The sequence below is a fragment of the Sitophilus oryzae genome, unplaced genomic scaffold (genome assembly GCF_002938485.1).
Source record: "Sitophilus oryzae breed Bouriz unplaced genomic scaffold, Soryzae_2.0 scaffold_1396_pilon_pilon, whole genome shotgun sequence".
NCBI lineage: Eukaryota > Metazoa > Arthropoda > Insecta > Coleoptera > Curculionidae > Sitophilus > Sitophilus oryzae.
In genome coordinates this window covers 88,424-108,769 of record NW_022146055.1, presented here as the reverse complement: position 1 = coordinate 108,769, position 20,346 = coordinate 88,424, and the positions used below count along the sequence as shown (strand labels likewise).

Genomic DNA, 20,346 nt, shown 5'->3' with positions numbered 1-20,346 from the left:
CCACCCTGTATATGTAGTTACTTAACTTTATGACATCAGATTTAAATAGGAAAATGAGTATATTATAGCCTAGAAAATAGGGTCTTAAGTCGCAACTTAATTTCATTCATAGCTATGTTCGTCCTTAAACCTAACGCTTTACGCAATGTAGGCGGAGATTGACTTGAGCCGAGTCTTGTAACGTAACGTGTTACAAAACGAGCATTCGCTAGTCAATGCCGGAAAAAAATCGACGAACCGAGCGGCTCGCGAACAACAACGGTGCTCCAATCGGCTGTCGTCTTTTTAGCTAATTGTTACATTACAAGTCAGTATTGGTTCGGTGAACGTACGTATTCCAATCAAATTTCTAGTAGATACCTTAGATTATATTACGTAGATACAATCACTTTAATTGTAGTTATAGGCTAAGATCCTGCTGCAGGATCATTAGGCTCATCATATTTTTAATGAAAACCTAATTTTCCTAATATACATATATATATATATATATATATATATATATATATATATATATATATATATATATATATATATATATATATATATATATATATATATATATATATATACAGACAGAGATCAAAAAGTTGCGGCAAATATGTTTAATTAATAATAATAATAATAACTGATTTTGGAAACGACATTACGTTCATAAATTTTTTTATTATTTATATAATAATAATAACGTTTATGTTGCAACGTAATTTACATAAAAAATAATAAACTAAATTATAACACGATGCAAAAAAGGAACTGTGTGAAAATTGTAATAAAAACTAATATAGTAAGTTAGAAATCATAGAATTTGAACGAGAAAAAGAGTTATATTATGTTACTATAATTAAATAACAAACAAATGTAAAGACAAAAATATAAAAATATAAAGAGAGATGAAAAAGAATAAAGAATGTCTATGTCAGCTGAGATAACAACGTTTCTTTAATTTTAGTTTAAAAATTGACGAACTCAAAGACTTCCGATTGCATTCCAAATTATTATACAGTGTGTCAATTGTCAATTTTAAAACTTCCCACCTTTAATATCTTTCTTGCAGTTAAAAATATGAAAAATCTGAAAGACACGTCAATTTCATTTGTAAGGGGGACACTTTAAATTGATATTTTAGCCTTTTTCTTTTAAGTCCCTAGGATGTTTATATATCACCCTTACAATCTTAAATGGCAATGGGGGTCAAGTGGCACATCGTTTTAAAAGGCGTTTAATTCTCTTTTCAGAGCTAGCTTCTTTTCAGTGGTATAGGAACATTGTTACTTTTTGTCCAGAGGTTGCCGAATAATCGCGTTTCAAAGTTTCAGAAACAATTAAAAAATAGTTTAAATAAATTGTGTTCAAATGTCTGAAACAAAAAAAAAATTAAGTGTGGCATACTCGGTGGCATATCATTCTAGTCAGGAGACCGAGTTCTTTCAAAACGAATAAAAAATGCAAGTCCGTATTTAAAAAAACTTTGGTTGGCTTCTATATCTCACAAATTATTAGCTAATTTGAAAATCTAAAATACTATCAGATAGCCCTAATAATGTGGCTATGAGAATGTTCAATTAGTTTTTTGATTTTCTAAAAAGGAACGACAGAAAAAAATAAAAAGTTTTTTTTTTCAAAAAAATCAGCGATCCTTGAAATTTTTAAAACTTTTTTGATGGCATCTTGGTGGACATCCCAAAGCGCAACTTTGCCCCAATATAACCACGTTCGTATCTATTACGGTTACCGAGAAACCAATGCTCGTCCCCCGAATTTGTAGCATCCTGTATATAAAATTTGAATAAACGTAAAGTCCCAATTTTTAGATCCGACATTTTTTAAAAGCTGAAAAAATACTGGAGCACATCGAGCCGAACATTCGAAACGAGATTTTCGCGTATCTGTTCCGAACGAAATGCTCGTCGCGAGCAGCGAACAAGCGTTAAAGTCAATCTCCGGGCTGAGGTGGTCGCTTTAACCACTTTTAGTGTTTCGGCTTAAATCAAAAAGTGATTTCGCGCCGTATTTTCTCTTAAAACGCTGTCGACTGTCGATGCAATAATAATTTTAAAAGTATGTACGTTGAAATCTATCGATAAATAATCAATCTTTTTCAGTTTCTTGTGGCCCAAACAAATTTCAATGCCTGTCCGGTCAATGTATACCCCAGAATTGGCGCTGTGATTCCCACGTGGATTGTGAGGATGGATCCGACGAGACCAGCAACTGTGAGAGCACTACATGTCGCCCAGAGCAGTTCAGATGTGCTCTGACTGGCAAATGCCTGCCCAATGGGTGGGTCTGTGACGATGAAGCCGATTGCGGGGTGTGTATCTAATATTCTAGTTATTTATTTCTTTTATGGCGCGTTCTCACGACTCGTGTACTTGGCAAGTATTTTTTATTGGCCTACAGAGTCTGGCGGGAGTGCGGCGTAATTCCTATAATAAATAACTTAGAAATTCTGTATAGATGCCCGACGCACCGTTTATACCCTGTATATCAATTACAAATGTTTGTCAAGTACACGAGTCGTGAGAATGCTCCTTTAGAATTTGGAACCTAAAAAAATTCTGTTGATTTATTATACATATACCGGGTATTCCAAAAAACATATAATAAATTAAGATTATTTTTTATATCAACATAGGTCCGATCCTGCTTTTTTATCATCAACATAGTTACAGGGGGTTAGATAGATCTGATTTTCAATTTATTATAATTTTATTTCTAGTGCTTTTAGAGATTTGAAAGAAATTTTGAAGGTAAAAGTTACGACAAGTGCGACATGTTTTAATGCTAAAAAATGTCCACAGATTTATCAGCGACATGTATATGGAATATTTTTCTAATTTTCTTGTTAGAACAGTTGTGTAGATCGTTTAACAGCGCTTTCAGATGGAGCGGACCGTGGCGTCCGCGCGGATGTTTTTTCAAGATATCCGTCGACGAACTCATCCGGACGGAGCATACGCGACCCATGTGAAATTATTCATATAAACTCATGGTACTTGCTCCAAGTCGCGGACGGTCCGTCGCGCACGCTCCGCTCCACCTGAAAGCATTGTAACAGCGTTGCTTGTTGTACTTGTTTTTTCAAGATAGCCGTCAGACGAAATCATCCGGACGGAGCATACGCGACCCATGTGAAATTATTCATTTAAACTCAGGGAACTCGCGGACGCTCCGCTCCATCTGAAAGCGCTGTAATGTGGATTAAAAGTTGTCTCTTGATATTTTATCGATTTCGGTCTCCTTGATGAGATAAACGCAATTTTATTAATTTGCCTTAATCCAAGTCTAATAGCAACCTTAAATATTTAATGTCATTAACTGGCCAAAATAAATACCAAAGATAAGTATTAATTTATTCTTTATCAGAAAATATGAAAAAAAGTTCCTATAAACAAAGGTGGTGAAATGCACAGTTTTGAAGTTACAAGATATTAAAATGTTGAAAAAGTGGGTCTTTTTTGTAGTTATCTTAATCACCTTTATTTTTATTGAATTTGATATGGAAGAACATCAGTGTTATAGATCCATTATAAATCTTAATAAAATCTAATAATAAATTATATTTAGTAAATAGTTATTTATTCATTTTATTTTAATTTTATTAATATTTATTATGATTAATAAAATTACGTTTATCTCATCAATGGTGCACAGGTTTTCTTTAGAAAAATTGTCCAGTGATTTTTTTAGCACTTATAATATACAAATTCTACCCTCAAAATTTCATTTTTGAAACGCTAAAAACACTTAGAAGAAAATTATAATGAATCAAAAAAACATGTTAAAAAACTAACCTTGAGCAAAAAAAAATCCTGTAGTTACGACCAAAGCACAGTCGAACTGTTGATATAAAAAGTAAACCTTATCTTTACAAGAGGAATCTCGCCACGAGAGATGTTTTTTGAAACACCGGAAATAGTAAAAAATAGCCATTAATGATTACGCCAAGAGGTAGGCAACTAACATTGCGTTGAGTCATAAGCATTTTTTAGGACATAACATATTTTTGGTTGCATATTCCGTGTATGAAATGGTATGAATATACCATAATTTTGGAGGGTAGTGATAAGGAGAACTATCTTCGTGTATTGAAAAGAGGTCATAAAAGAGGGAAGACTTAAGATGGCGCTGCTGATGCTGTAGCAAAATTTAGGCGGGTTAATCACCGCGACCTTACAGATCTATTGTGTGTTCTCTTTCCTTGAGTTATAACGAATTATAATTCATCATACATCAGTCTCAGGGCTTTGACAAAAGTCAGTATCTGAGACGGCTTCACAGAGGCCAACTCTGCGTCTTCGACATCAACCGTACCACAGTTTATGGCACGAACGGTTGTCGTCTCGGCTCACTTAGTGACAAGGTGTTTTGGTGTTTCCCCATTTTCTCCACAGAATCTCCTTTCGCCGTTGTTTCTCAGCTTCAATCTACTGAGGTGTTCGTTGAGGAGACACTGTCCTGTGGAGCCTTCCAGGTTCTTCAGTTCCGCTTTTAATTTCCTTCTAATTTCGGAATAAACTCCGGGATTACCAAACATTTCCGAGATTGCAATTAGTGAATATCATATCTGTGAAATATGTTAGATTTACAACACTGATAAAAAAGATAGACTTGAACTAAAGTCGTCATCGTTCTTGAAAAAAAAATTAGTGGCAAGAGAATTTATTTTAGCGTAAAAGAAAATATTTTGCCTGAAGAAAAACTCTCTTAACTCAAGAAAACTGGTTCTCTTGAAAAATTCGAAAATTTCTCTTGAATCTACTTTCATTCAACCAAGTGCAAGTTACTTTGTTTTAAGATAATAAGAAAAATACGCTAGGAAGTACTTCATTCAAGAAACATGGTCATTTTTCCAATAGCTAAATACTCTTTTGATGAAAAATAACAACAACACGCAAAGACGATGACGAAGGACGATATATACAATCAGTCGGCAGTCCGATCAGTCGTACATCATAGATCATAGTACGCACGGGTTTTGTTGCTTGGAATTTTCCACTTGGAATTTTGCATAATTTGCTTTTTAAACGCATATCGTATAACAAATTAGTGATCGTTATTAACATGCATTTGTCATTTTTTATGGGCAAATTTTAGGATATATGGATTCTTTAAAGGAGCTTCTGAAAAAATGGAAATTAGAGCATTTATTTGCTATATTTGAAGGTAAGAGACATTTACCTAATGCACCTGTTTAGATAATGCATGTGTGACTATAGATAGAATAAGAATATAGGTATCGATTTTTTTCTACAAATAATTACAAAAATTTTATTTATATAAATTATACAAATTTCAAGTCGTTCTATTAAAAAATTCAAAATGTGACCAAATAGCTTATAATTTTAATATAATTTATTTGCTTTACTTTGATTAATCGTGATGTATCATTTCTTTGTAATTTGTAGAGTGATGAACCACCCCAAAAAATACCAAGGAGTGAAGAAGCAGAAATAACTACTATCGAGGAAAATAATATCACTTTACTTACTACAGACCAGGAAAACCTTACCTCGTAATATGCCTGTATATGATGTATAGACTTCTCTTAGATCAAAATAAATTTTAGTTGAGTCAATAGTATCGCTATTTGTTTAAGAAAAGTGTCTCTTTAATCAAGAAATGTCCCTTTTCAATCAAGAATTTTTGCATAAATCAAAGAGACTATATATTGTTCTTGTAGCAAGAACTTCTTTGCATATTCATTTTGGGTCAAGAGTGAAATACTTTGGACAGATAGATTCTTCTATTCTCTAAAGTAATTTTTTAAAGCTTATGAAAAGATCGTTAATGCTTTGGGTAAAGAAACGTCGTTCTTGGCCCTATTGAAAAGCGCCAATCTTTTGGGTCAAAGTCATATTCATTTCGACTGAGAGATCCTTTTTTTCAGTGAAGTCTCTAGCGCCGGTAATCTGATGATCGTCTCTCAGTAAAGCTCCATACTCACTATCCGCTGGGTCGGTTCGTTTATATGCTTCGTCGATGCGATTTGTTGGCCCGTTTGGAAATTCGACCATTCTTTTCATATTTCTTTTTTTTGGTTCTCCAAAAAACCGACATTCAAAATGCCTTTATTATTTGAAGTAGTTGAAGTCATTGGGCATTTTGAAAAAGTAATCAAAAGATAAAAAACGCTACTGAGACTATCAAAATGTTGATCTAATAACAATTTGACGTTTATACTATTACCTCAAAAGGAACTTTTATCTGGTATTATGGTATTCTGGTCTATCGTCGATTTTAAAATAAACTAACTGTTTCTATCTTATTTTTTTATTAGAATGGGCATAATCAAGAGGGCTACTTATACCGTGTTGTAAAAATAATGTAATTAAGGGCTTATTTTTTGGTATTTATTATAATTTTGCTAATATCTTCGGTTTGAAAGAAGATATCAAGATGCGGTTTTCGCTAACTTTTTAAGCTTTTACTACTCTTTACTGTTAGCTAAAATTACATATACTATCATATTTAATTTTTTTGAAAAAACGCGCTATGTTTGTTGAATTGTCAGAAAGCGCCCCCTAGCGTTTACGTTCAAAACCTTATTATTATTATTTTATGGTATACTATAGAGTACGAAACGCTCTTTTAAACGAGCACTCGTTTATTGGATTCTGATCATCCAGTCCGGAGTTATTAACATTTAAATAAAGACAGGTGTAACCTTCCCCCACCACTTTATTTTAGCAGATAGGGGAAATTGGTTGTAACAAAAAAAATCCAAAATTTACTGAAGATTATGAAGCTATTTATAGTACCCATTATCTAGGCAAAATTCTGTAAAAATTCTATTTTCTGATTTTCCATAGCAGTTGTCCCTCTAGCGGCCGTTTTACAAACTTGAAAATAATTTCCAGCAATTTCTCATAGCCCCTTTAGTTATAAATATTTTTTCCGGAGGCCTTACGGCTAATACTTTCCGAGATACAGCCGAGAGCTGTTCTTAGTGGAACACCCTGTACAAAATGCCTTCAGTCCTAGGCTAGCTATTTCTTTATTCTAGTAACAATATATTTTTTTTAAATTGGTAGACGTCCTCGGAATTTGGTGTGGACAAATCGGACGAAGATCCGAAACACTGCCAGCCGACCCATTGCAGATGGAATGAGGCTCCCTGTCCAGATGGGCCAGCTTGCGCCCACTTAGACCTATTTTGCGATGGGAAATTGGGGGACTGTCCCGGAAATAGTGATGAGTGGGACTATTGCAGGAACGAAACTTTCGCCTGTGATAAAACACACTGTTCTTACAGTTGTAAACCCACACCATTAGGTAAACAAACAATACAAAGAATAGTGATTTTTTTTTAATTTTCTCTACTAATTACACAGTTTTTAAAATGTTTTTGACTATGTTATGAAATATAGTTTTATTATTAGAGATTCTATAAGTGATTGCGTTTTTTTTTAATAACAACGGTGTCCATCATGGTAATACTCATGTTGATATCTATTTGTGCTGTTTAATTAGACTTAAGTTTAAAGATCAATTTTTGTGTGCTATTAAAAATGACTTTCTAAAGAAAATGTGTTTTTATATGGTTTTTCTGAAAAATAACATGTAAACTAGACTATTACTTAAAATAACACATGAAGTACACAGTTTTTAAAATTTTTTTGACTATGTTATGAAATATAGTTTTATTATTAGATATTCTATAAGTGATTGTGTTTTTTTAATAACCACGGGCTCCATCATGGTAAATGGTAATACTAGACGTCAATCATGTTGATATCTGTTTGTGCTGTTTAAATAGTTTTTATGCGGTTTCTGTGAAAAATATTATGTAAACTAGACTATTACTTAAAATAACACATGATAGCCTTTGCGCTATGTTTAAATTAGATTAAAAAAAGTAGCATATGCGAAAACAAATATTATCTTTATCAGTTGTCTAGTAATTCTAGAGTATTGTAGCTAAATAATTAGATTTTTACAAATTGTTAGTTTTGGGTTCGTTGAAGGACTATTAGAGCTACAATTTAAAAATATTTTTACAAGATACAGAGTGTCCCAAATAAAGAAAAAATATCAAAGTTGTATTTTTTTAAATGGAACACCCTGTATATTACATTTTTAGTTTCTACGATTAAAATAAAGGTAAATTTGATTAAGGTTTACTACACTTAAACCTTACAGTTTTTGAAATATTTTCAATTTTGTGAAATTGCAGTAAAAATTTTAAGGCTTCATTTCTCAAAGGGTATCAAAGTTTTTAATACTAAAAATTTACTGAAGTCTGTTTATTGATCAGTTATTGTGTTGCAATAATAAAAATAATACTACCTCATACAGAGTTTCTAAAAATTTATTTTAAACTAGCGTGTACCAGCGACTTCGTTCGCGTCGAATTAATCATTTGCAATGGTGATGATAAAGCAAAGCAAGAATTTCCATTAACATACAAACTGGATAAAATTTTCTCACATTTATGTCAGCATGAGAAAAAAACAATATGGCGATATTATTATATAACTTGGTAATATTTGAGGGGTAGTTTCATCTCGTTGGAATTTGACTTTCCAAAAATCCGTTTGCCAAAAATAAGCTTTTTACGTCGAGCAGTTTAAGCAGAATGGTGGTTAAGAAATTACCCAACTTTTTGGAACACCCTGTATGATTTTTTTAAAAATTTCAATATATGTAGAAAACCCAATAAATTATGCTTGTCCAAGCGTTTACCCGAAAGACTAACCGTTTTTTAAATAACAAATATTGTAAAATTTGGGGGGCGTTTTCACCCTCTTGGAATTTGAGATTCGAGAAACCCCTCCTTATCGAACCTCTACACCCCACAATAAATCCGTTTACCAAGAATCAGCTTTAAACGTCAAGCAGTTTAAGCAGAATCGTGATTACTCAATGGTCATATTTTATGAAACACCCTGTATAAATTTATAAAAAATTTTAAAATATGTTAAACAACAAAGTAAAATATACGTGTTTAAGAGTTTTTCCGAAAAACTCACCGGTTTTTGAATAAAAAATATTTTAATATTTGAGGGATAGTTTCACCCCCTTAGAATTCGAGTTACGAAAAATCCCTTCCTATCGAACTTCTACACCCTAAAGTCAATTTGTTTTCCAAAAATCAGCTTTTTACGTCAAGCGCTTTCATAAATAAGCGCTTAAAAAATATACGTGTTTAAGCGTTTTTTCGGAAACTTGACCGTTTTTTAAATAAAAAATATTGTAATATTTGAGGGGGTGGTTTCACCCTCTTGGAACTGGAATTTCGAAAAATCCCTTCTTATCGAACCTCTACACCCTAGAATCAACCTGTATGCCAAAATTGAGCTTCTTACGTTGAGTGGTTTGAGCAGGATCGTGATTAATCAGTATGTCAGTCACTTAAGGATTTTATATATTAGTATAGATTATTTCTAGCTTTAAACGGTAATAACTTGTTTAATTTAAATAGAACGCCCTGTATATTTTAGGAGAATTAGATGCACAATTTAATTGTCTATCAAATTGTATTATACCACTTTTACCTATCCCTTCAAGTTTTCGTAGAAAATGCATTTTCTTATAATTTAGACCTCATTTATCAATATACCCTTGGAATATTGACATTTTAAAGCTTAAAGATTGTTTTTAAAGCCACAAATGTACAAAATGTACAAGCTAGTAATATAATCGTTTTTGGCAAAATGATATTACTAGCCATTTGTATGTAAAAAGAAAACTATTTAAATCTTTATAAAAAGTATACCATTAATTAAATATATCACCATTATTTCCGCCCAAATACTAATTAATTAAATATTTTATTATGTTCGTTAATAAATTATTCTAAATAAATGTGGATTTGAATCAGAAATCAATATAATAATAAGTTATGAAAATGAATGTCTCTGTTGTTATAAATAAGCATTTGTCAAAAAATGAAATATCATATTTAAGGTGTTACTTTTTACCTCGCTTTTTACTACACTGTCTAATACACATACAAAATTCAGTTTTTTAGTATTTGGAGCAATTATTATTAATCAACGCAAACAGTCAATTAATATAGTTTGAATACTGGAATCATATTAATTGGTCCTTTTTAACAAATATTTAAACATTTTTTTATTTTTTTAATGAAATAAACAAACTATATCGCCAATATTAGTATCTGTACTCTTAAAATTTGGTACATCTTTAAAAATAATCTGAATTGTCAGTATTCCATGGGTAATGGGATAAATGAGTTTTAAATTACAAGAAAATGCGTTTTCTGTGGAAACTTAAAGAGATAGGTAAAAATGGTATAACACAATTTGATAGACAATTAAATTGTGCATCTGATTCTCATAAAATATACAGGGTGTTCCATTTAAATTAAAGAAGTTATTGCCGTTTAAAGCTAGTAATTATTTAAAATAAAATTTTAGAGACTCTGTATAAGGTAGTATAATTTTTATTATTGCAACACAATAACTGATCAATAAATAAACTTCAGTAAATATTTAGTATTAAAAACTTTGATACCCTCGGAGAAATGAAGCCTTAAAATTTTGACTGCAATTTCACAAAATTGAAAATATTTCAAAAACGGTAAAGGTTAAGTGTAATAAACCTTTACCAAATTTACCTTTATTTTAATAGTAGAAACTAAAAATATAATAATATACAGGGTGTTCCATTTAAAAAAATACAACTTTGATATTTTTTATTTATTTGGGACGCTCTGTATCTTGTAAAAATCTAATCGTTTAGCTACAATACTTCGTGTCGTATATGGTGAACAACCCTGTATAATAGATGCAAAAAACTTCCAAAATATATTTAAATATTTTTTTAATAATATTATTACTTGATATTTGTTATATATCCATAGGTCCAAAGTGTTACTGTCCTTCTGGTCAAAGACCCGAAGGGAGTACCTGTGTTGACGCAGATGAATGCGAATATGATGATACTTGTTCCCAAATATGCACTAACAACGTGGGCTCCTACCAGTGCTCATGTGTTTCAGGCTATATCCAAAATGGGACAGATTGTATAGCGATAAATGGTAAGTTCTTGCCAAGTCATCTTAAGGGCAAAATTATGATGTTGGTTTGGTTGGTTCATATATCACTGGTCTAGGGCGTTATTTAATAAAATTGTATTAATGTTTTACCAATTTTTGTGGCTTCAATTTTTTATATTTTTGATAGTTTTTTGGGATAAATGAACAACAGCTTCATAGAAAAAGAAACGTTTTTGTTAGCTTCCAGTAAATGTTTTTTTTGTGGTAATTACCTAATTTAGCTCATTAATAGGCTAGATAGAAAAGATAAACTAAAATTGTTAAACCAGTTATTTTAGCAGATGCATGTATGTTTAATGGTTATTGTATGGTAATTGGGTCACTAATGAATTTACATTTTAAAGTAACGCCATTTACATATTTATATTAAAAAAAATAAGTTTATTTATACCGGGTGTGTAGTGGCTCACCCCTAGAACATTTTTTATTTTTTCAGATAAAAATGCAAGATTTGGTAAGATAGTATATCACATAAATTAGGATTGATTGACGTATACAATTGTTTTCGGTCACTTCCTGTTTCACCGGAAATGACTACAACTTTGAATTTTTAAATAGCATCCTCGGTATTTTTTTTACTTTATTCGATAGAAAATGACATTTTGAATAGAATTACATATCATATATCAACTTTTGACATTTTTATTTAAAATAAAATCGTATTTTAAATTTCAATCTAGAGTGCCATGACTGTATTAAAAACTCGTTGAAAAATAGATTTAATTTGATCATCTAATGTTTTTCGTGTCTTGTCCTGGGCAGTTAAAAGTTGCTTAAATCTTATTTTTAATCATAATCCAAAATGGAACGAGGGTGGCTCATTAGCATATTTGGAAAAAGCATTTTTTAGCCGACCATACCAACAGGAATTTTTTTTTACTTCACTTAAAAATTTTTTTTTTACTTTACTTAAAATGAGTTATTTGCGTCATAAATGACCTAAATACAAAATATTTTCATTTTTAAATATTTCCTGTCTCCGTCTGTCCACGATAACTCAAAAACTGCTAAACCGATTTTAACCAAATTTGGCACAAAAATACTGTGGCACCCGAGAATCTGGCCATTAGTGGTGGGGGTGGGGGTTTGGTTAGGAGTATGGTATGGGAGGGGGTTAAAAATTTAAAAAATCGTAACTCCAAAATTACAGTAGCTAGCGAAAGGCGGTCTTCAATTTAAGATTAGGAATAATATTTGCAACAAAATTTATAATAACATCTAAATCAGTCAAAGTCGCAGTTTTTGAGATAAAAAAAAATGGAAAAATTCCTTTACTTTGAAACTAAAAGAACTGCCTACCAACTTTTTATTAACATATTTTAGTATGGGCGGCTATACGTGCCTCCCGGCGCTAATTTTTACAAATAATTTGGTACCAAACATTTGGTATTTTGAGTTAAATTGTCGTTATGAACCGCATGTTACAATTTCAAATAAACCATATGCGAACATGTCAATAGTAGAAGTAAAAAAATACCGAGGGCCCCCTTTAAAAATCAAAAGTTGTAGTCATTCCTGGTGAAACAGGAAGTGGCCAAAAAAAATTAAATGCGACAATTCTAATTTATGTCATATACTAACATACAAAATCTCGTTTATTATCTGAAAAAAATAAAAAAATTTATAGGGGTGAGCCACTTTTGTGCCACCCAACTCAAATAAGTCGTCAATTTTTGACTTTAAATGGCAAATAAAAATTATATTTCTGTTATTGAAATTTATCAGACCTACTAAAGAAATATTTTTATATAAAAATATATACAGGGTCGCTGATATGTATGGGAACGGTCGATTATTAGGTAAAATATACGAGGTACTGGAAAAAGTTAAACATAAAAGTAAAAGCATAATAATAACTTTAAGAATACAGGGTCGGTCATAAAGTCGTGGCACATCAAAGATTCATTTTTCTAAATAGAACCCCTTTTATATTATTGTATATTTCAATTCTTCCTTCTATTCTAAACAAAAATCGAGATACACAGAATGTACCTCAAACCAACCGTTTCCGAGTTATTGACTTTTGAAAATATCACTTACTTATACCCTATCAGCATTAAAATTTCGATGCGTTTGATTTCATTTAACGATGCCATTCTGCAGAAACTGTGATACTTAATAATATTCGACATTAATTGTCAAGTTAGCATTTATAGATGTATAAAATGAAATTAAATCAAGTTTGGAAATTACAAAATTTTTGTTTAGCATTTCAAAATCAAAACTTCGTAACTCGGAAATGGTTGAATTTAAGGTGTATTACGATTATTGCTTAGAATTAAAGGAAGAATTGAAATATGCAATAATATACAAGGGGTTGCATTTAAAAAGAATAAATTTTGATGTGCCACAACTTGATGAGCGACCCTATATATTTAAAGTTACTACTAGCTAATAGACATTTAAAAACCCTATAACTTTTGTATTTAGCTTTTTGCTATACCTTTGTATATTTTACCTAATAATCAACCGTTCCGATACATATCAGCGAACCTGTATAGTCTTCCAATGGGAGGATCCCTGACAGTTAATGCACAGTGAAAGTTTGTGACTCATTTTAATTGACAAGCAAATTGTATTTTCTGTCATTTTTTGGATGTCGTCTTGGACAGACTATAATTCAGAACTCTTACATTTACTCAATTTTAACTAAAATGAGATAAGCATAATTGAAATAATTTTGTAATAATTATAAATGAATTGGCTATTATAGTACCAGCAACTGAACCACCATCTTTGATATTTTCCACTCAATCTGAATTGAAAAGGGTGACTTTGGAGGGTAAAGCATGGCCAGGAAATTCAACCTTGCAAGTTCTAAACAGCAATGCTTTGGAATTTATTCATAGGTACAATTTTATCTATATAAGCCCTATATTAGTTACTATATACTATATTTTTTGATACAGGGATCATACTATCTGTTATATTCACAATAACGTCAGTCAATCATATATCGTTTGTGCTAACATCAACGATTTAAATCAAAGATGGACATTGCAGGTTAAATCACCGTTGGTCGAGGTAAATAAGTATACATTTTTTAAATTCTTATTTTGATCATTCATGTTTAGGTGGAATCTATTCAACAAATGGCCTACGACTGGGTATCAGGAAACTGGTACTTTTTAGAAGACCAAAAAGAAACAATAGTCCTATGCAACAATGCCCTACAGTGGTGCAATATTCTAGTTGAACAGAATTTGGCCAAACCCAGGTTTCTTTTTATCAAAAATTTTTGACTACATTTTTTAACGAATTTATTTTCAGGGCTTTAGCTTTGGATCCAACAACTGGTTATATGTTTTTTACTAAATGGGGCACATCCCCACCCATGCTGGAGAGGTGCAACTTAGATGGAACAGGGAGAAAGCCAATTGTTGATGTGAAGATAGTTTATCCATATGGTTAGTTCATATCAGAAAAAAATATTAATAATCTTCATACTAAACTATTTTTGTAGGTGTTGCAGTTGACTACCCAACAAAGTATGTATTCTGGGTCGATACCTATCTAGATTATGTAGAAAAAGTAGACTATGATGGAAAAAACAGGAAGACCATGGCAAGAGGAGCTAATGTAAGAAATGCCTATGGTGTTAGTGTCTTTCAAAACAGGTATATCACTGTATGTTTGTATATTTCATTCTCTAAACTAAATCTACTTATAGGGTCTTTTTTTCGTCATGGTACAACAACAGCATTTTGGAATTCAACAAGTTTTCTCAAAGGAACAAAAATCTCTTGGTCTATAGTGTGATTTCTAATATCAGTAGACCGTTCAATCTACACGTATTTCATAGACAAAGACAACCAGATGGTAATGCTTTTGGTGAATTACATCATCTTTACTCTTTTTTCAACTGTGTGTATCTTTTTAGTGGCACATCCTTGTAAAACATCACATTGTGATCACTTGTGCATTCCCAGCTGGACTTTAACAGGGGTGGCAATAAAAAAATGCATATGCGCTTCAGGATATACCTTATTTGACGATAAATGCATTATAAAAACACCAGATATGTTCATGTTAATCACTAGAATCGTACCTCAATCTATCAGAGGCGTGGACTTGAGCACAGGTTTAGGTTCTATCATTAAAATCCAATGGAATTATCTGAACTTGATTTTTTTTAGGCAGAGAGGTCATGGTGCCTATCATGAAGGTTAGGAGACCTAGAGCAGTGGAATTTGACGCTACCTCAAAGAGTATTATTTATGCCAACGATCAAGATGAAACTTTGGAAACTGTATTAATTGATTCAGTAAGACTTCGAAGAGTACTTAATGATTTTACACCTAAAGTAATGTTTTTTTAGGTAAATTCAAGTAGAGTTCTGTTAAAAGATGTTCAATGCGATTATTTGGCGTTAGATTGGACCACGGGAAACTTATATTACAATAATTGGAAGAAAAATTTGATCGGTGTCGTCAAACTCTCTAATACCAGCATATCTAGAACCCTGTTTCACAGTAGCAGTGTTTTTAGGCCTACATCAATCGTTCTGGATCCTAGCAGAGGTAATATTTGGTCTTTAAAGTTTTAATTTAAGGGTGTATAAAAAATTGCACAATCTGTAGGATATGTAAAATCTGGTAATCTTCCTAATGATAGTTTTCTTATAATTTTCAGGAATCATGTTTTGGGTGAGCTGGGGTATACAGCAAACCGGAAAAGGTAAAATTATGACAGCAAACATGGATGGTACCTCGGAAAGAGAATTCTTAAGCGAAGGTGTTGACTGGCCTAGCGGAATAGCTATAGATTCTAAAGCTGGTAGACTGTATTGGACTGACAAGGAATTAAGAAATTTACAAAGTATAACTTTGGAGGGAAAAGATAGAAGAATTGAACTTAGTAAGTAAAAGAGATGAACTTAGTAAAACTAATGTAAATTGTAACTTTTTTTTATAGACGAATCTATTGATAGTCCTGCAAGATTGATTTTTGGACGCGATAACACGCTCTATTTCGTAGAAGTGTTAAAAAGTGCGGTTATGAGTTACAAGAAAGAGAATGGTTTGAGAAAAGTGTACGAAAGTAACGTATTTTTGCAGGACTTGAAAATTTTTGACACAAATAGAGTAAGTACATGATCCTTGCATGTAACTATTCCAATTTTCGACACTTTATTTTTTTTAGACATCTGAGATGCCAACTAATTGTAGTATTTGTCCCGAATTGTGTTTGAAAACAGCGGGAGGCTCTGTAACTTGTAGTTGTAAAGATGGATTTTCTTACAACATCGAAGACAAACAATGTCTCAAAGTTGCAAAATACAAACCTCCTAATGTTTGCTCTAAGGTATTACCCAGTAAAGTTTTTAACAGATGAGTTTTGCTACTCATTTTTTACAGGATGATTTCCAATGCCAAACTGACCTGCCAGGCCAAAACCAGTGTATTCCGAAGTCATATCTGTGCGATGGTATAGATAACTGCGGAGATGGTTCGGACGAAAGCACTGATCCTGGAGGACCTTGTGAGAATTTCAAATGCGGAGAAAGGCAATTCAAGTGTGATAACACCACCTGCATATGTATGTTCTTTAGTATTATAACCTTAGAAACACAGCGTCCGGCAATAGAGCGTCGGGCATCTCTAGCTCCTAGAATAAAAAACTTCGGAATTTTGTTTAAGTATGTACTAGGATGTATTTTAGGAAAATATTTTAACTTCTATAGGGTGGCTCAAAAAAGTGTAAGTGGATCAGAATGATTTTTTTAAATGGAACACCCTATATAGGTATTATTGTATTTTTGGCTTCCTTTCATATCACTTTACATACTCCTAAGATATGACTAAATATATTTTGATAGTTTCAGAGATATTAATAAATAAATTAAAAATAAATATTTTATTTTTGTTTAAAAAAATTATTAAAAATACAAAAATCTGTTCTGAAGTCAAAACTATAATAGGGATTTACTTTAGATGATCTCTACTTACTTTGCTATAAATATGGTAATCGTAAATCATACAGGATGTTCGAAATTCTACGTCAAACTTTCTAAAATATAAAATAATTTTTCTTCGTCTTTTTAAATGGAACGCCCTATATATTATTTTTTCAATATATGGAGAATAAAAAATGAAAATTTTTGTAATTAGAGTATTTAACATTTTTAACGGTTTCGTAGATATTCGCAGTTTTATATTTCATGTGGCATTTTCCGCAGTAAATTTTTATCAAAGCCACAAGTAGGTATTTACGAAAAAATTTGCATTTAGGGTTGGACGTTTTACTACATCTGTAATAGATTCTTACACAACTGCCTAACATAAATAAACATTATTGAATAGCTAGATATATTTTTGTAATATTATCTTCCTTTATTAAATGGACCATCATCAGTGAAACGACAAGTGCTAAGTGCGGTAACACATTCAATTATGTTATACGCAGCACCAATATTGCATGAAGTCCTAAAGGTAAAAAAATACAAAAATATGTTTACGAAAATACAAAGGAAGCTGGCGATAAGAATATGTTGTGCTTTTCGTACGGTGTCTACAGAGAGTCTACTAGTGATTGCAGGCGTGGTACCCATAGATCTACAGGCAGGGGAGAGGAGTCGCACATATAAAGCTGAGCGAACAGTAAAAATATTAGAAAAACATCGCACCCTAGATTTTTGGCAAGAAAGATGGATGGAAACAAGTAGTGTTGGAACTTGGACAAGAAGACTGATCCCAGATATACGACCTTGGGTTAATAGAAGGCACGGAAACCTGAATTTCTTCTTAACACAACTGATAAGCGGCCATGGCTGTTTCATGTCATACCACTATAGGTATAAAATAGAAGAATCACCAAGCTGTCACTATTGCGAAAACACACAAGATGATGTAGAGCATACTTTTTTCTCGTGTCCCCGTTGGATAGGAGAGTGAAGGAAACTGGAGTACGAAGTAGGACTGAAATTAGACCCGAACAATATAATAGAACAAATGTAAAGTCAAGAGTTGTATGGAATTCTGTATCCGATATGCCAAAAAAGATATTAGAAACCTGAAGAGAAGACAGAAGGAATAAATAGAAGACAGCGCTGCATGCTGAAGTAATACTCACCGGTAGTTCCAACATGTAGTGAAAAAAAAGATGAGGTTTTTTAAATGGTGGAAATCCCACACTATCTGTCATGAATATCCGACAGATGTCTTTAAAAGATTTTTCCTCTCCTCAAAAAAAAAATCTTCCTTTATTATTTTATTTCTAGTACGAACCAGCAACACTGTATGCCGCTTTTGATTTTGTCTCTCTATCTGTTAACCGATCGTATATATTTATCTCTGTCGTATCCATTAAAGTACAGACCACGGAAATAAAGTGACCAGGGCTAGTCTAGTAGGTTTGCGAAGTCAAATATGTTACTTAAAAACTAATTTAGGCCCTATTGGCTTGGTGCATTTCAGTTGATTTCAACGAATTCCGACCGCAGCGCTTCAACGGCAGAAATCAGAAATTATCAGTCTGTATTTCACGCCGCCGCGCCGTCATGTTGATCGCATTAAAATAATATTGAAATCGTGGTTTTGTCATACTGTTTAAGTATCTTAGTTTTTTGCTAGTGCAGTTATTGAGACTATAAAACACTCAGGTACGAGGTTTGTGTGATGTATCGCTGTTTCGGGTAGTAAAAAATAAACGAAAAAGAATCAAACTCGGTACCGTAGTTGAACTCATCTAAAAAGTTTTTTTAACTGCAATAATAAATTATAATACAAGTTAGACCGTCTGAAGTTATCAAAATATTTACTTTTTTTTAGAATTTTCACAAATTATACTTCCTAACACTTTTAGAATAATTAAATAATAAATTTTTCGTATACTCGCTATTTAAACCCGTGTATTTGTATATACTAGTTGTTTACGATATTCTCCAATGGTGGCAGTACCGGCGAAGAATGCACCAAGTCTATATTACCCGGTAAAAATTGCGCAGTCGCTTGGGTCCTATAGAAACACCTGCCATTGGATAGACATAACAAAATTGCTCTTTAATTTTACAGCACATCAGTGGGTGTGTGACGGCGAAAAGGACTGTCAAGATGGTACCGATGAAGATGCGAGTAAGTGTCCAAAACAGTGTCCACCAAACCAATTTATTTGCAAGATTTCGAAAAGGTGCATCCCCTCAGTGTGGAAATGTGACCGTATGGCCGATTGCGGACCTGGAGATGACAGTGATGAGGCAGATTGCGTGGTCAACACATGTGACGTCACCGAATTTACATGCTCGGTATATGCACAAAATATATTTATATTTAAATATTGTAGGATTATGATACAGTAATGGATTTCGCACATTAGATCATCTGGTAGATATATATTATATGGCAGCATTTGTATATAATTTTTTTTTATTTTTTTTTCTTATTTCTGGCGATAACTTAGTTTTAGCTAGAAATACCATGCATAAGAAATGGCGCAGTCGGTATGATGCATTAAAGAAAGGGCATTTAACAAATAGTTTTAATGGAATAAAACATTATTTTTAATGGAATATTCTTTTTGGAAGAAAAAAAATTCAGAGACTGTTTCAAACCAATTATATGTATATTATCTGATTTAGTTGCGTTATGTGATTAATTTTATAGGATGGTCAGTGTATTTCAAGCCACTTTTACTGTGATAATATCAACGATTGCCAAGACGGTTCTGACGAGATTAATTGCGTCAAATGCAATCCTCTGACGGAGATAGTTTGCCTCCCCAAAGCTGATTGCCTACCAATGAGCGCCAGGTATATTATATGAAATAATGTAACTTTTAATATGATGCAAATCTTTTTAATTCTACATTTTCAGATGTGATGGAGTTTTGGATTGTCCAGATGCGGCTGATGAGAGAGATTGTCATAAGAAACAGTGTGAAACCAACGAGTTTCAGTGTACTAATTATGAATGCATTCCTAAAGTATATATAAGTTTTTAAAATTTAAAGTTATAACATATTGATGATATACTTGTAGATGTTTGTATGTGACTCTGATTTGGACTGCGCTGATGGATCTGACGAGAAAAATTGCGACGCAGCTAAAATGAGGAACACAACCGAGTTCAAACAGAAAGGCGACTGTCCGCCGCCAAATAAGTCCTGCGATAACGATACCAAATGCATAACTGCAGACAAAATATGCGATAGTAAAAAAGGTACAATTTAAAAGACTCTTTGGTTAAGCCTATTTACGATTTTTTGTTTTTTCAGATTGTGCCGATGGCAGTGATGAAAAAATAAACTGCGCAGTAACAATGGCCTCTCCAACCTCTTGTGAATACCCTAATAGGTAGTAGAAAGAGGTTCCTATTCAATAAGTT

At 32.3% G+C, this 20,346-nt stretch overlaps 1 protein-coding gene across 1 annotated transcript in view; it reads left to right on the top strand.

Moving 5' to 3' along the window:
• Nucleotides 1-20,346, top strand: part of LOC115875792 (prolow-density lipoprotein receptor-related protein 1) — an 84,001-nt gene that overhangs the window by 16,334 nt on the left and 47,321 nt on the right. Inside the window, exons 2-22 of the mRNA XM_030891293.1 lie at nt 2,106-2,314; nt 7,038-7,278; nt 10,832-11,008; nt 13,740-13,875; nt 13,936-14,050; nt 14,101-14,243; nt 14,297-14,433; nt 14,490-14,643; nt 14,697-14,845; nt 14,907-15,107; nt 15,163-15,290; nt 15,345-15,546; nt 15,659-15,883; nt 15,941-16,110; nt 16,169-16,330; nt 16,384-16,564; nt 19,039-19,268; nt 19,627-19,772; nt 19,837-19,945; nt 20,001-20,181; nt 20,237-20,315. Coding sequence (XP_030747153.1) covers nt 2,106-2,314; nt 7,038-7,278; nt 10,832-11,008; nt 13,740-13,875; nt 13,936-14,050; nt 14,101-14,243; nt 14,297-14,433; nt 14,490-14,643; nt 14,697-14,845; nt 14,907-15,107; nt 15,163-15,290; nt 15,345-15,546; nt 15,659-15,883; nt 15,941-16,110; nt 16,169-16,330; nt 16,384-16,564; nt 19,039-19,268; nt 19,627-19,772; nt 19,837-19,945; nt 20,001-20,181; nt 20,237-20,315 — 3,475 coding nt within the window. The remainder of the gene's footprint in view (nt 1-2,105; nt 2,315-7,037; nt 7,279-10,831; nt 11,009-13,739; nt 13,876-13,935; nt 14,051-14,100; nt 14,244-14,296; nt 14,434-14,489; nt 14,644-14,696; nt 14,846-14,906; nt 15,108-15,162; nt 15,291-15,344; nt 15,547-15,658; nt 15,884-15,940; nt 16,111-16,168; nt 16,331-16,383; nt 16,565-19,038; nt 19,269-19,626; nt 19,773-19,836; nt 19,946-20,000; nt 20,182-20,236; nt 20,316-20,346) is intronic.